General features: G+C 49.4%; 1 protein-coding gene and 1 pseudogene across 1 annotated transcript; one reads left to right on the top strand and one right to left on the bottom strand.

The window, feature by feature from the left end:
- Nucleotides 1-903: 903 nt before the first annotated feature.
- On the top strand, nucleotides 904-3,084 carry LOC123092233 (protein transport protein yos1). The gene is made up of 2 exons (XM_044513937.1): nucleotides 904-1,086; nucleotides 2,520-3,084. Exon 2 carries the CDS (start codon nucleotides 2,522-2,524, stop codon nucleotides 2,756-2,758), a length of 237 nt encoding a protein of 78 aa, XP_044369872.1. The 5' UTR covers nucleotides 904-1,086; nucleotides 2,520-2,521; the 3' UTR covers nucleotides 2,759-3,084.
- A 225-nt stretch (nucleotides 3,085-3,309) lies between these two features.
- Nucleotides 3,310-8,473, bottom strand: LOC123092232 (cytochrome P450 714B3-like; annotated as a pseudogene).
- Between the last annotated feature and the right edge of the window lie 7,219 nt (nucleotides 8,474-15,692).

Below are 15,692 nucleotides of genomic sequence, written 5' to 3'. Positions count from 1 at the left end.
CGGGCCACCATAAAATTGTTTATGGGGGCCAAACCCGTATAGTCGCCGAAGTTTATAGTTCGCACGAGTATATGGGGTCTGTTAGAGATGTTCTTAGTTATGAATTTAGAATCCCAAATGTAAAGGCTCACAATCTCATAAAAGCACGGGGAGCCTGCGTCTCCTTCCTTTGTCCCTCCTCCAAGAAAAGGTGGCTAGGGTTTTTGCCTCCCGTCGGTGGCGCCGCCGATCTCCAACGTCTCCTGTGGCCTTAGGGCCATGTGTGCGCGTTGGATCCTGGCCCTTGCCGACGGGAGGGCTCCGTTTTCAGGCGTTTCTTCAACTTTTGTTAGGGTTTGTGTCCTGCTCAAGAAGACGAGACGACGACGGCTTCGTAAATATGGAATAAGGTTCTCCCCGCCTAGCCCCCGTCCCAATGGTGTGTCTAGTATTGTCAGAGGGCGCGTGGAGGTGTGTCTTCAGCCCATCTCGCGAGATTTGGTCGGTGGTTGTCTTTGGTGGATCCGCTCGGATCCGGTCTTTGTTCGTTTTTGTTCATGTGTCTTCAGGTTGGATCCTTCCGATCTAAAATTCTTTTCATCGACGGCGGTTGCTGTTCTGAGGCGTTGGTCCTATGGACCTTAGCACGACGACTTCACTGCCCGGCTCCGGCGAGGGAGGGGCGATGACGTCGGCGCGCCTTCGGCTCGCTTCAGTGCTTATAGTCATCGCTAGGTGGTCTATGAATCTGGATGTAATTTTTATTATTTCTGGTGTTTGTTGTACTGCCATGATTGAAGTCGAATAGATTTGACAGTTTTCCGTAAAAAAATAATAATCTCATAAAGCATGGTCTCTTATTAGGAGCTGTTCGCCATTAGGATCTTCTCTTCGTCATGTAAGCTTGTGACGACTTAATAAAGTTTGCAAGGTTGTGTGAGAAAACGCCTGCACCCACGTGAGCAAGAGGACTAGGGTTTCTCTCCCTGTCGATTCACACCCGCATTCGCGTCGCTCTCCTCACTCCTCTCCTCTCTCCTGCGGACGGATCTCGTCGCCCCGTCGCCTCGCAAGCACGTCGCCGGCGCGCATCCTCACCGCGCAGAGGTTGAACTCTCCTCCTCCCATCCCTCTTCCATCTGTCCCCCGCCCCTCTCGGATCCCTCTCATCTCTCTGTGCCCCTTGCGCTGCTGCTTCTGCCGATGCGGATGTGAGCAGGCGGCTAGGCTAGGTGCTGCCGTTCCCTTCGTGCGTTTTGGTCGGAGCCGAGCTCCGGCCGCCGTGGCCATGGGAGATGCTCCCCTCGCTCCTGTACAGGCGCGAGCACCCACACGCACCCATGCGCGAGCACGTGCGTTCACCCCTGCCCCGCACGCACACGCATGCCCACAGCCGCCATCCACAAGCTCTGTCCCGAATCTCCTTCTCCTCCTATGGATCTGTGTGATTAGCATGCATCTATGTGAGCTATTGGGCTAGTAATTGTTGTGATTATCATGGATCTGTGTGATCTGTCCCAAGAGTATGCTAACTTGTGGAAATTAGAAGGAATCAGTAGGTAGAAAAAAATAGTGATGCAATCACAAAAATTCAATATGTTAACTTCCTGAATAATTTGTGCATATATTTTATTTTGTTTTGATGATGCAAATGATGTCAATATTATCAGTGCCCATGCCTTTATTAGTTTATAAATCTGTGTTGAATTTATAATTTTATATAGATGGATGACAAAGGCAAGACCCAAGATACTGAGATATGCTGATAGTGCAAGCTGCTGGTTTGGTTGCTGTTTTGTGTGCCTATATGGCCACGATATAAATCAAAAAAGACCATCAAAGTCTAGGGGTGTTAAGCACTTTGCACAACTCAAGACTGATAGTAAGCTTGAATTCCATAAGCCGAAAAGAAAAGAAAAGAAAAACAATTTGTCGGGGGCTCAGGGCTTCTCGCTACCTTAGTTTATTTCCACCGTAATCCATAAGCCTGTTTTTGGAACTTCAAATCCCCACCACCAGTCAAACATCCATCTGATTTCGATTCCTTTTGACGGTAATAGCAGTTTATTTTTGAAAAATATGGGCCCTGTGCTTCGCGCTAGGCCTGCCCGCCTGGTACGGCACCCTGGTTTGCAGTCCTTGGATTATTCCCTATTAATTAGTGTGATTTTCAGAAATTCCCTAGTTGTCCATATACTCCCTAGTGTGAATTTCTCAGTGTTGGTCACCTTATTTCCATAGTGATGGTTTGCTCACATGGGCATTCCTGTGACGGAGGGATCCTTCCCAGTGAACCTTGAAATTTACTTTAGAAACTTCATGGTATATCATTAACATTCTAGTGCCACATCTGGGCCTGGTGGAAGTCATAACGTATGTGTTTGTGTATTTTCTTGTCCAGTCATGTTTATGTTTCAGAAGATGATGTTACTTTGCTATGTTGAATCCATGCTGACAGAATTGTCTGTTGGTTCAGTTATGATTGGTGGCACATAAGTACCGAAATTTTCAACTAACAGAGTTATGGTGTTCATATACAGAGATGGGCTTGTGGATGCTGCTGGAGGGTTTTTTGCTTCTTGCAAATTCTTTGGCGATCCTGAATGAAGACCGCTTTCTTGGCCCCAGGGGATGGAGCATGTCTGAAGTTTCAGGAAACGGGCAAACAAAGTCGTTGAAGGGGCAGATTGTGGGGCTCATCTACGCCACTCAGTTTTTGCGGATGCCCTTGATAGCGCTTAATGTTCTTATCATTGTTGTGAAAATGGTGTCAGGCTGAGGCTCTTTGTCGCGTCTCAGCTGTTGGGTTGAACTGATTTCAGTTCCAGCATTATGTGAAAGCTAATCGTGTTCAAAAGTTGCTGCAAGGATGTTCACGCTGACTTGAATGTTGCCTGTTGGCTTTGTTGCTGTAAATCCCTCTTTGCTCTGAGGGTAATCTTTCCTCCTGTATGACTTCTGAATCGTGCATGCATCTGTTGCTATTGGTGTGGGGGTATGCACTTGCGCTACATTAATCACCATGTAAATGTTCACTCTAATTTAAACCTGGGTACTGCTTATGGTTAATGACATTATCTGGTGGCAGAACCAACGTTTTGTGCAGTTTTGCCTTATTTGCCGTCTTAGTTGTTGATTGTATATCCTTTTTCTGTTTTCGGTTGTTTTTGTGAAGGTGCTTTCTGTTGTAGTATTTCATTATGCCGGCACTGCTTTTATTATATTTAAACTCATCCTGGGCTTCTCAACTTCAGATGATGATCAAGCTACGGGAGAAGGATGATTGACTCATTCGTGTATTTTGTGTTGCAAGTTGGACAGAGGTTTGCGTTTTGTTTGTCAGACAAAAGTATTTAAGCTGGACCTTACAAATTCGAACGTGTGTATCTGTACATTCTCTCAGGCAAGCAAGCTGCATTCACTGATTAAACTAGGTACGTAGGTAGAAATTTGTTTGCATGAGCCAGGACGGATGCTAACATTATTATTATTATATCCAGGCCACATTGCCTCTCTTAGTATGTAGTAGTAGAAGAAGCAGTGCTGGGGAATGGTGATAGAGCGGCGAGAGGTTGAGCGCAAACTTTGGAGATGATGAGAGATATGAGTATCTTGAGCTCCGCCGTGGCGAACCCTTGGCCGAGGCAGGTCCGAGCGCCGGCGCCAAAGGGCAAGTAAGAGTGGAGCTGGGGTCGAGCGTGGGAGAAGCGTGCCGGGTTGAACTCCTTGGCATCAGGACCCCACAGCTTGGGGTCGAGGTGCATTGTGGAGACAGGGATGTAGATGTTGACGCCTTTTGGGATGTGCACACCCCCGAGCTTGAGTTCCTCAAGGGCCATCCTTGACACAAAGGCGCCTGCTGGGTACAGCCTCAGGGTTTCCTGAATCACCATCGTCAGCTGCATTTCCAAAGGTATTAGTTTCTGAAGACTGCGTGTACATACATACATACATTCATATAGACATACATATATACATACATACATTCTTCATTTTGTGAAGTGATTGGGAGTCTAGTGGACGCCCCCCGCAGACGTGCAGGACCTCTTGGCGGACCCGGTCCTGCCATTCTGGGTGCAGGCCAAGGAGCATTAGGCACCAGGCAGCTGTTACAGCTGTGCTCTCGTATCCTGCAAAATATATGCTCTTGCAGTTGTCCACTATAAAGTTCTCTGCCTCGCGGAGCCCCACCTTGTTGCTGCTTGCGCTGTGAAGGATCGCACGCAGTAAATTCTTGTCCTCCCCGCTTTCCTTGACGATCTCTAGTATCAGCCTGTGCACTTGCTTGTGAAGCCCCCACGCCTGCCTGTTCTTCTTGGTAGGAAAGAACCTGCAAACATTCAGAATGAGGATCTTAGTCACCGACGAAAATGGTGAATTGTGAAAGTTTCTACATTTCAGATCTTAGTCACCTTAGGCCAGTCATTTCAGCTAGCACATTTGGCTTGGACACGGCCTTCTGCAGCTCTCTGAGCTTCAAGAAGATCTTCTTTCCTTTGACGTAGCTACTTCCGAAGCATGTCCTGGAGATGACATCTGCAGAGTAGGCTCGTATGTCGTCGTCAATCTTGATGTCTAGAGTGCCGCCACTTTTGTCCACCCGAGCTTCCCATGACTCGACCAGTGTTTGTGCAGAATCTACCATCAGATCCACCATTCCCTGGTTTTGGTTATAATATATGAAGATACAAAATGAGTCTAGCTGTATACTACTCCCTCCGTTTCTAAATACTTGTCTTTCTAGGCATTTCAACAAATGACTACATACGGAGCAAAATGAATGAATCTACACCCTAAAATATGTCTACATACATCCGTATGTAGTAGTCATTTGAAATGTCTAAAAAGACAAATATTTAGGAACGGAGGGAGTATATGCTGCTCTTAAATAGAGCACTACAGCAGCGCAGAATAATGCAGTGCAGGAGTACTTATTGTAAAAGTGGTCCTAATAATTAGAATCTTATCAGGCACTATATATCTAGCTAGATCAGAATGTTGTTTTGCTGCTGGGCATGCGTGGTCCAAATTAATGAGAAGACTCACGACGCATTATCTAGCTGGAGCTGAGAATTACAGTACTACGTACCTTGACCTTGTCGAGAAAGAACTCGGGCGCAATGATCTTCCTCTGGTGGGCGCATGCCTCGCCGTTGGACTTGAGGATGCCCCTGCCAAACAGTGGCTCGTGCGTGGCCTTTAGGTAGGAGCTCTTGCCGAGATCCAGCGAGACGCAGAGGTTGATGTCCCGGACCACGTCTGCCCGGCTCACGTGAAGGAACACCGCGTTCCCCATGGAGTAAGTGAACACTGGACCTGCACTTGATGTCGAGCCACCAGGTTAATGAATGAAGGGAATCCCGCCAAAGAAATACATGTTCATCATACACTGGTCTAGGAGGACGTGGGCATAGCCCAGTGGTTGGGGGCGCATGATTGTAAACCTAACGACCAGAGTTCGATCCACGTCGGGGACGAATTTCTGGAATTCTCATGAGGGATGCTTCTTCTATATCAATAAAACCGTGGGTGCTAGTGCCCATGGAGTTTCATTTTTTTTTTCATCATACACTGGTCTAAGAGAAGTTGTCTATAGGCCTAATAAACCCAGACGGAGGTAGTAGAATCAAGATGTACTGTACTGTTGTGAAAATGATGTGTCTATTCCGTTTCATCAATCAATCAAAAAGAAAAGAAAAAAAAGAGAGTAGGAATCTGTCTAGGGATCGTTGTTGCCATTGCCATTGGCTTGCCGGTCACCATCGGCGACTCTGTTGGATTACCTCGGCGGAACGACCGTAAACCGACACGAGGGTGGGCATCCAACAGGAGTCCGGCTCCTCCCGGCGAATGGCGATCGAGTCACGCCGCTCAAGAAAAGAAAAGGTGAAAGCGCAGGCGTGCGGAATGGGACAGACGAGACGACACAACCGGCGGCCAAGTTGAGAGGTTGAGGGAGCGGCGTCTCCATCGGCCGATCGCCTCATCACGCGCCCCTCCGCAAAGCGGCGGCCAAATGAGGCGTGAGCCCACGCGCATGCATGCAGGCGCACACGGGGGCGATAGCTCCCGCTCCGGCTCCCAAGACCCAACGCCGACATGGACGTGCCGGCGGTCCAATCGTCTCTGGCGGTCCACACATGACATGATCCACCCCGGCGCAGACACCGCACCGGTGGAGGAATGGATGGCGTTGCTGTTGCTGGCGTTGGGAAGCCACAGGTGGTCTCGTAGTACGTACTGTACTCTATGTTGCGTTGCGTACCCACCCACCTGACGTGATATGTCGGCTCTGCCTACTGTTTGTTTCGCTTCTATCTATCGTATCGTATCGTATGTATCATCATGGATATATAATCTGAACTTTTAATCTGATCTCCGGTATCGATCCATTTCCATGTGACCTGATTGTATCTTTCTGCTTAGTGCATCAAATTACATATTGTTACTTGCAAGCTAACAACTACCTAAATATTTGTCTTTCAAGAGGTTTGAAATGGACTACCACATACGAATATTGCTTCGTATGTAGTCATCGATTGAAATCTCTAGAAAGACAAATATTTAGGAACAGAGGGAGTATCTATACATGCATGCATCAAGGACGAACACGATTTATTTTGAGGGAGCTCGGATGGATGCACATGCTGCGTACCTGCGTGGCTAGCTCACGGCTATGTCGTTTGCATCACGCCAAAACTAGAGGATAGGATCTACAAGTACAAGGAGTTCATCGCCTTGACTCATTTCAGCTCTCTACAGTTACGTGGTTTGTTTTTTTTTCTTTTATAAAAAATTATAATAAAAGTACTACTCTCTTCGTTTCAAAATAAGTGACTCAAGTTTGTACTAATTTTGTACTAAAGTTAACACAAAGTTGAGTCACTTATTTTAGAGAAGGTTTGTTGTTCTTTGTGGGCATGCATGTCCTCTGCTGTTACATCACACAGTTTCGTTTTAGTAGGGTGGGTCCGAGAGATCAGTTAAATCTTGCAAGCTGATGGCGCCCAGCTCACCTAGTAACATTAATATACATGCACCCTTGCTATCCAACAGTGTCATGCAGCAACAGGAAAGGCCAAATTCTGAAATTCAACAGCATGAGAGTCGCATACAGCCACAAGTTTAGTCGACCTGTTAACGTTGCAACTTCTAGAATTAACTTAAGATCCACATCACAAATACGGATTGACAGGTTGATTTATTTAAGGAAACCGTTTATTTATTTAATACTCTACCGCTCAGCTGGAACCTCATCATTGCCGGGTCCTGAGAGAGATTGCACTTGATGATGCTTGATTTTGAAAATGGCCAACCTATGTTTGTTGCTACACCAGCTTAGTGTCCAACGCTAGAATGAATCAATCATTCGGCTAAATATGCACTGTATGTGCTAATGTAAACAATCAAGCATCTTTGGGCTCTGTTAGTGCTTAGTGGGTGTTTGTTTCCAGGGACTTATTGACTTAGAGACTTAAAAAAGTTCCTATAAGTCCCATCTAAACCAAACAGGAAGGACTTATAGAGACTTAAAGTGGACATTTGGGACTTATGAAATAAGACTCTCAAGGAGGGACTTATAGAGACTTATAGTTGTAATATGGTCTTATAGGGACTTATAAGTCCCAGGAACCAAACAGGTAAGAACTTTTTAGGAACTTGAGACTTATAAGTTGGGACTAAAAAAAATTCTAAGACTTATGAACCAAACAGGACCTTAGTACTACTAAATAAACTCCTTCCCTCAACAAAAACAAATAAATTCAGATAAGCTCCCTCTCTTCTTTGGGAGCGACGCTGCAAACTAGTCCCTTCGTTTCAAAATAGATGACTCAACTTTATATTTGGTGGCCGATGCCAGACGGGGGGCATGCATGAGGGGTGAGAAATATGAAGATGACTTTGTTTTTCAGGGAAAAGAACTTGACTGTCTCCTTTCAAAAAAAAAGAACTTGACTGAAAAATTAGTAAGCCAAATATGTATATGTATGCAACAGGAAGAAGATGCTTGAAAGGATGAATAAAGCAAATATATAAGGTGATGGGCGGAGACACATAGTATATACCATGCTCTTTCCTCCATTTCTCGTAGAAGGGCAGCACGGCTGGGCGGTAGTCGTGGACGATGCGGCCGCCGGCTCGGGGAGCCGACTTTCCGGCGGCGACCGCCTCCCTCATGTCGGCGATGTTGCCGTAAGGGAAAGACGGGCGCGGGCCGCCGATGCCCTGCCTCCTGAACCCAGCAAGAAGCCTCTGCGGCACCACCCAGACGGTGTGGTAGAGGTAGAGCGCGAGGGAGCACGCCCCCACGCAGCATAGGCTTAGCAGCACCTTCATCGCCATCGCCATGCCCACCTCCATCATCTCTCTCTCTCTCTAAGTTGTCTCTTTTTCTAACAGCTTGATCTCTGTACGCACTTCTCTCTATGTATGTGAGGAGAGGAGTGTGAGAGCGTGTGGGGGTGAAGAAGTTAGCTAGCTAGCTAGGTGGAGGGTGGTACTGTGTTATATGGGGGACGGGAAACAAGTGGGGAAAGGTGGTAGAGTCCAAACGCCAAGTTTGGCATAGAATGGCTCCCCCGAAAAGAAATGAAATCCATCACCAGCAGTGACAGTGTGGGCCGGGCCCTGGCAGGGCCAGGGGGTAGTAATATCCAATCCAAAGTGTGTGTGTACTGCGTGTCTATCCAACGTTCCTTTTTTTTTTCTTTTTTTCCTTTTATTACTATATTATATATTAATATTCCCCTTCTTTCTTTTTGTTGCGGGAAGGGAAGGCAATCTAGTATCTCTTTTGATCTGCGGCGACGAATCAAAAGGTTCGTATTCACTATTCAGGCATGCATGCGGCCTCATTTCATGAAACAGTCTGAGCTACCACCTGAGCTAGCTAGGAGACAGCAGCTCTCAAATCTCCCCGTCTCGTTCAATCTTATCCACCAAAGTCGGCAAAATATAATTCTGATGCGTCACTCCACCCACCTCTCCTCTCGGTGGAATGGTGGACTTGTTGCTGCACGGCCACCCCTCCCTCTTCCTCTATTAGGTCAACTCCAACGCGGCGACTCATTTGGTCCGCGTGTATCTCTTTAGATCAAAATGGATGAAAACGACGCGCCGACGCAAACCCAAAACCCGTCCGCTCGTTGTCCGCCTGGGCGCATTCTTGGCCTAAATTTGCGTCCGATTTACCTCCACACCGACACAAGACGGACACTCCGTGTGCCCGCTCGGTGTCCGTCTCGGGCTCGCGTGTCAGCCGTCCAACCACCCCCGCGGTCCTACTAAATGCCCACCTACCAGCTTGGGCCCGCGTGGCGGCCAGTGGAAGCATCCGGAAGTTTACTTCTTTTTAAATAGCAAGCGTGGGGGCTCATCCAGTTCCCCGTCCACATCTACCAAATCTAGTCACACTCGCCTCCACCTCGATGACAGGAAACCCTAGCCCGAGCTTCTTTTGCGTCAAAGGGAAGGGCAAGGCCAACATGGAGGAGGGCTCCTCCTCACGCCCACTGGTGGCGAGGTGGGCGCTGGTGCCAGCGGCGGGAGGGCGTGTCGGCTGGGGAGCGCTTGTACATCTCGATGCACCGCGCGCGCTACCATGGCTGGACATGAACCTCCCCCATGGCTGGCACCTCGACACCCATCGCATCCCGGTGTCGACGATGCCGCCGTCAGCTCGCGCGCACTCGGAGGAGGTGCGCAAGCGGCGCGCCTTCCTGACGCCGGAGCAACGCTGTAACCCGGCATTCGCGCTAGACCCCCTCAACTAGGAAGTCTGGTTCGCCACCAAGCACGACACTGCCCGCCGCGGTGCCACTCACTCAGTTCACTCGCAGAGTCCTTAGATCAGTAGTTTTGGATAGAGTCTCGCTCATAAAGGAAGAATAGCGCGCTAGCGTGGCTCGCTTCGCTTTTTGACGCAGAGCTCGTCCACATCGATGCCAACATCCCTGCGCCGTCCCAGGTGGTGGCGCTGGAGGAGCACGAGGTGGAGGCGGCATACCAGGCTGCCCTCAAGGAGTCCCCACGCGAGGAGGATACGTGCTGGCTCGCCATGGAGGAGGCGCTCCAGCTGTCGGCCGCGGGGAACTACTTCTACCCCCCGCCACTACCGCCTCTCCTTGAGCCCACGCCCACGCCAAAGCCACCACCACGACCCGCCTCGACGAGCAGTACCACTGGCAGGGGTACGTTCACGAGTGGGTGAGCGCACTGCCCGTCTGGCGGGGCACGATGCTGGAGCAGGAGGCGGTGTACCTCCAACAATGGAGGGCCCGCGCACTGGCGGAGGAGCGGGAAAATGGTGAGCGTTGTGCATTTAGATGGAGCGCGAGGAGGAGTGTCGGCAACGCTGGGTACGCTAGGAGGAACGTCGGGAGTGTGAGGAGGAGGAGTGTGCATGCCGTGCACCAGATCCGCCGATGTAGCACACGCCCGAGGAGGCGACACGGGCGGCCTCTGAACTTTGTCGACCTCACCGGTCCGGACCATGGCTACGCCTAGGGCGGCTGGGAGGCGCAAGTTCCTTCTTTTAGTTTTAAAATTTAATTTAATTATTTGAAGTGGACTTTGGCCGGCGGTTGACCGACCATTTTAATGTGTAGTTATGTTTAGTTTATACGTATGCATTCAAAAAAATTGGAGTCCATGCGGAGAATGCTCGGCCACCGTTGGGCGCATCGACCGACCTGAACGAAAAAACGGACATGCCCGTCCACTCGGTCGACCCAAACGAACAAAAAGCGAACAAAATTCACATCCGTTTGCGTCGGCACGTTGGAGTTGCCCTTAGAGCATCTACCGCCGACATCTTCAAATCCTCAAGCGTCTGTGGATGCAACCTGTTAGTGACTGGACAGAAGAGAGAAGTGAAAAAAGACCCAACCGGACCCCTCATATCATCCCTATACGTCTGTATTGTCCACAAACCCTCATAGTAAAGAAAAATGTAGGAAGAATATGAGGGCCACGGTCACATCCGATCAGTCCGGACGCGGCCCACCCCAGATCATTTTTTTTTCTTTGTTTATTCTTTCTTTTTCTTCATGTTCACAAATCACATGTAAGTTACCAGACATGTGAGGAAGAAGATGAAAAATGTGGATGCATGAACACACAAAGATGGCTGAAAATGGACACGCCCGATAATTGACCAAGCGCGTAACTTTTGGGAGTCAGATTTGATAAGTCCGACGGTAGATGCTTTTAGTAAAGCTCAAATGCTGATTTTTACGCAAATGCGCCTCAACAACAAAATTTGTGAAATTCAGAATTTATCACCTACATTGATGGAATGGTGTACGTGTCTACTTTGAACGCACAAGGGAAAACAATGGCCGTTCTAGTTGGGTGTGCAAAACAATCACTGTTCTCCCATGCAATGAGTGCGAATATTTAACAAAAAACTACAACAATTCGTGCAACCGTGCCTACAAACCACCACTTTACAAATTTGTGCCGAAAATTATCACTTTTCGACTAATCTTGGACTAAAAACTATCGTGTCTCAAAAATGTCTCATTCACCTTTTCTAAACGCCTTTCTGATAAGAATGGCCCGCATGTAAGTGCTGACATGGCATAGTAGTCAAACTCCGTTAGATTGATCGGTAAGTTCTGCGTTATGACGTGTGCGACCCACATGTCATCATCAACCACTTCTCCCTTTTCTTTGGGACATTTCCTTGAGTAGGTTGTATTCGTCCTGGAGCACGAGCTGCCATGGCCTTGTCACAGGAGGAGAGGAAGAGCACCGGAGTGCCATGGCTGCAGCGGCCGCTAGAGCGCGGACTGGCGCAAGCAGTCGCGGCTGCGAGCACCAGCAGCGGCCGCACACGAGCTGGTGGATGGTTATCATGCCTCGTCCGTGGTGAGTGCGGATGGCGTCCCACCACCCCAGCCATGGAAGGAGCTCCTCGTGCCTGGTGGCCATCCCTGGCCCGCGCCTCCGCGGCCATCGGCGACGCGCACGGGGCTGACCTCCTTCCCCTCTCTGTAGCCATCCCATCGCTCAACGACCTCCTTCTCCACCTCCAGCCAAATCGACGGAAGAGCGCAAATTTGGAGCTGGTTCTGGGCGAGGACGGCGCCGAGACGGCCTGCAGCAGCACCATCCGCTTCCTGGTAGACACGAGCGCCGACGCCGTCTGCGGTGGGGTCATGGGTGCCAGGCTCGATGGGTTGCTACCCCCGCTGCCCATCCCGGCGCTCCGACGTTCAGAACGCCCTCCGCCACCCCGTCCCCATCACCCTCATCAGCGCCACCTGCGCCCCGAACGTGGTCCTGCTGCTAGCTCGCTCCTTCCCTCGCTCAGAGCCTCCGCAGAGAGAAAGAATGGCGCTGGCCTGTAGACGCGGACCCGACCGTAGATGGGGAATTCCATGGAAGAAGATAGAGCTGACATATTGCTTCCACATGTCATAACAGTCAATCTAGCGGAGTTAACTACTCTGCCACATCAGCGCTTATGAGTGGGCCCAACCTGTCATAATTTTAAACTGGCCGAATCGGGCACTTTTCAGACATGGTATTTTTTTGTCAAAGATTAGTCGAAAACTGATAGTTTTCGGTACAAATTTGTAAAGTGATAGTTTGTAGGCATGATTGGACGAATTGTGGTTGTTTTTTGTTAAATACTCAATGAGTGCAGAAAGGAGGAGCCAATGTTTTTCTTGTTTGAACGCATCGAAAATGTATGGACGTTAGTCAAAGAGATGAGATGTGCGGCCCACACAGATATATACTGCCAGCGAGCAAGCTAGATTCGATCTTCTCTACAATCTTTTTTTTAGAACGAAGACGCTAGAAGCGTCCGGCTTTAAATTAATAAAGCCCGAAAGGCATCCAGGTTAAACGGTTACACACTAACAGGTTCAGCAACACACCCCTCAGGGCAGCAAAAGCAAGGTTCATCGCTACATGATAACCATCACGGACCAGCAAGAGCAATGACCTAAACGACTAAACACCGCGGAAGGCTCCAAAAGCATCATCAACTCGTCATGTTTTGTCTGGCCCTCGTCTGAATTGACTTGATACGCTCCATGGCTTCTGTCATGCGCTCAGCATCGCGCTCCTTCCCCAGCGGTGTCCACATCTGCAAAAATAGGTGGCATTTGAAGATCATGTCTGCAGGGTGGTTAGGAAATTTCTTTTCAATCGGAATTTTGTTTCGCGTCGTCCAAAGTGCCCATAGTAACGCCCCTACGCAACGCCAGGCGATTCTGCTAGAGGTCCCTTTAGTGGATTTTAGAATCGAGACCAATTGTGTCCCCGAACCGGGGTTCCAGTCTGTGTGGAAGGCCTCCCGAACTGCACTCCACACAAACCTGGCCAGGTGGCACCGGAAGAAAACATGATTCGCGTCTTCCCCTTGCCCACAGATCACGCATGAGCCGTCGGTCGGACCGTTCCGTTTAGCTATGTTGTCCGAAGTAGGCAGCCTATTCCTAAGCATTTGCCACATAAAGATCTTGATCTTCAAGGGCAGGCCTGCCTTCCACAGACCCTTTGCTATGTCAAGCACTGGCCCTCCAGTTAGCTTGTTATATAAGGACTTCACTGTAAATTTCCCGGACGCTGTCAAACTCCACTTGACAGTGTCAGCCCCCGCCCGAAGGCGATGGGAGCCTAATTGCTGGGTCAGCCCGTCCCAAGAAATGCGCTCTTCGTTTGTTAGGGTCCTCATAAAGTGGATCGCCGGCGGGTCTACATGTAACGCCTCCCCAACTAGGATGTTAGTATCTGTGGCGATCCTGAATAAGGAGGGATGGCTTTGCCAAAGGGGGAAATCGCCCAGCCAATGATCAAGCCAAAACTGAGTGGATAGTCCGTTGTTGGTCTGGAAATTGGCCCCTAAATCGAAAGCAGACCGCACCGCTTGGATCCCTCTCCAAAACACGGATCCGTTGGCCGAGGCTGTGAATGGGTTCCCATGCGGGAAGTACTTGGCTTTAAGCAACTTTGCCCAGAGCCCCGACTCATCTTGGGCCAGCCGCCACCACCATTTGGCTAGAAGGGCAACATTCATAAGTTTGGAATTTAGGATTCCCAATCCTCCAAATTTCTTAGGCCTACAAACCGCCACCCACTTGACGAGGTGGTACTTCCTTTTGATGCCAGTTCCTTCCCAAAAGAACCTGGATCTAGGAGTGTCTAGCTTGGCGTGTACCCCATCGGCAAGCAAGAACATCCCCATAGTGAAGAGGGGAAGGGAAGAGAGACTCGAGTTTGTGAGAATGAGCCTTGCAGCGGAGGACATGAAACGCCCTCGCCACGGGCTTACCCTATTGGCCACTTTCCCGCACAGGGGCTCCCATTCTAGGATCAAAAGTTTGCGGTTGGAGATTGGAAGCCCTAGGTACTTAATTGGGAAGCTCCCTAGCTTGCAATTAAGGAGGTTTGCAGTACGTAAGCTTTGCTGGTCGTCCATCCCCATGGTTATGACCTCGCTCTTGTTAAAGTTGATTTTGAGTCCGGAGAGGAGCTCGAAGGCTAGTAGCAAAAGTTTAGTCGAACCAATACTGTGATCATCTGGCTTAAACAACAGCAGGGTGTCGTCTGCGTATTGTAAGTGAGTCACTCCACCCAGGATGAGGTGTGAGACTAGCCCCTTGATGTGACCGGCCTCCCTGGCCTTGGTCAGCATGGCTGCCATGGCATCAACCACAAAATTAAAGACAAGTGGGGATATGGGATCGCCCTGTCTAAGCCCTTTCCTGTTACGGAAATATTTCCCCATCTCGCCATTGACAATGACCGAGGTGTTGCCACTCGAGATCAGACTCATGATCCGGTGAACAAACCCTGCCTCAAAACCCTTTTTGAGGAAGACCTCGCGAATAAACTCCCAGTTTACGCGGTCATAAGCTTTTTCGAAATCTAACTTAATGATAACACCCTGCTCCTGTGATCGTTTTAACTCGTGGACAATCTCCGTAAGAGCAATGGGCCCTTCCAGGATGTTCCTACCCTTAAGGAAAGCAGTTTGGCTCGAACTAATGACTTGTTGGGCGACCGTCGCTAGCCTAGAAGCATAAGCTTTGGCGCACAATTTAAAAGGTACATTGATGAGCGTAATCGGCCGAAACTGTTTGATAGATTCTGCCCCTTTGACCTTGGGGATTAGGCAGATGGCCCCGTAATTTAGACGAGACAGGTCGACTGTACCTAGGGCGAAGCCGTTTATGATCGCTTGGAATAAGTCCCTAAGCAGCGGCCAAAAGCGCTTGAAAAACTCCACCGGCCAGCCGTCAGGCCCTGGGGCCGTGTCGTTCTTCATACCCGCAAGCGCGCAATCAATCTCCTGGGCCGAAAAGGACACCATAAGGGCGTCGTTTTCCTGCTGCGAGACTCGTTCGTGCATGCCCCAGAAGTCTGCCCTAAGACTTAGGTTTTTCACCTCAGCTGTTCCCAACAGCTCAACGAAGAAGTTATAGATGTATTTCGCTATTTCGTTCTGAGATATCAGCGTCCCACGTTCTGATTGGAGCCTAAGGATAGTGCTCTTCCGTTTGCGACCGTTAGCGTAAGCGTGAAAGTATCCTGTGTTTGCATCGCCTTTCACTACCCACTTGACACCACCCCTACGGCGCCAATATTCCTCCTCCGCCCTGAGAATAGCCAGGACCTGATGTTCAAGAGAGTATCTTAGCTCCCATTCGTCACCAGAGAAGGTTCTAATATCCGCCTGCGAGTCGAGGAGGGCTATA

Source organism: Triticum aestivum, chromosome 4B (genome assembly GCF_018294505.1).
Source record: "Triticum aestivum cultivar Chinese Spring chromosome 4B, IWGSC CS RefSeq v2.1, whole genome shotgun sequence".
NCBI classification, from domain to species: Eukaryota; Viridiplantae; Streptophyta; class Magnoliopsida; order Poales; family Poaceae; genus Triticum; species Triticum aestivum.
Note: the sequence above shows the minus strand (reverse complement) of the source record. Positions and strands in the feature narration are given on the sequence as shown.

What these genes read in the sequence shown, in the direction of transcription:
- LOC123092233 (XM_044513937.1), top strand. Translation starts at nt 2,522, where the DNA reads ATGGGCTTGTGGATGCTGCTGGAGGGTTTTTTGCTTCTTGCAAATTCT.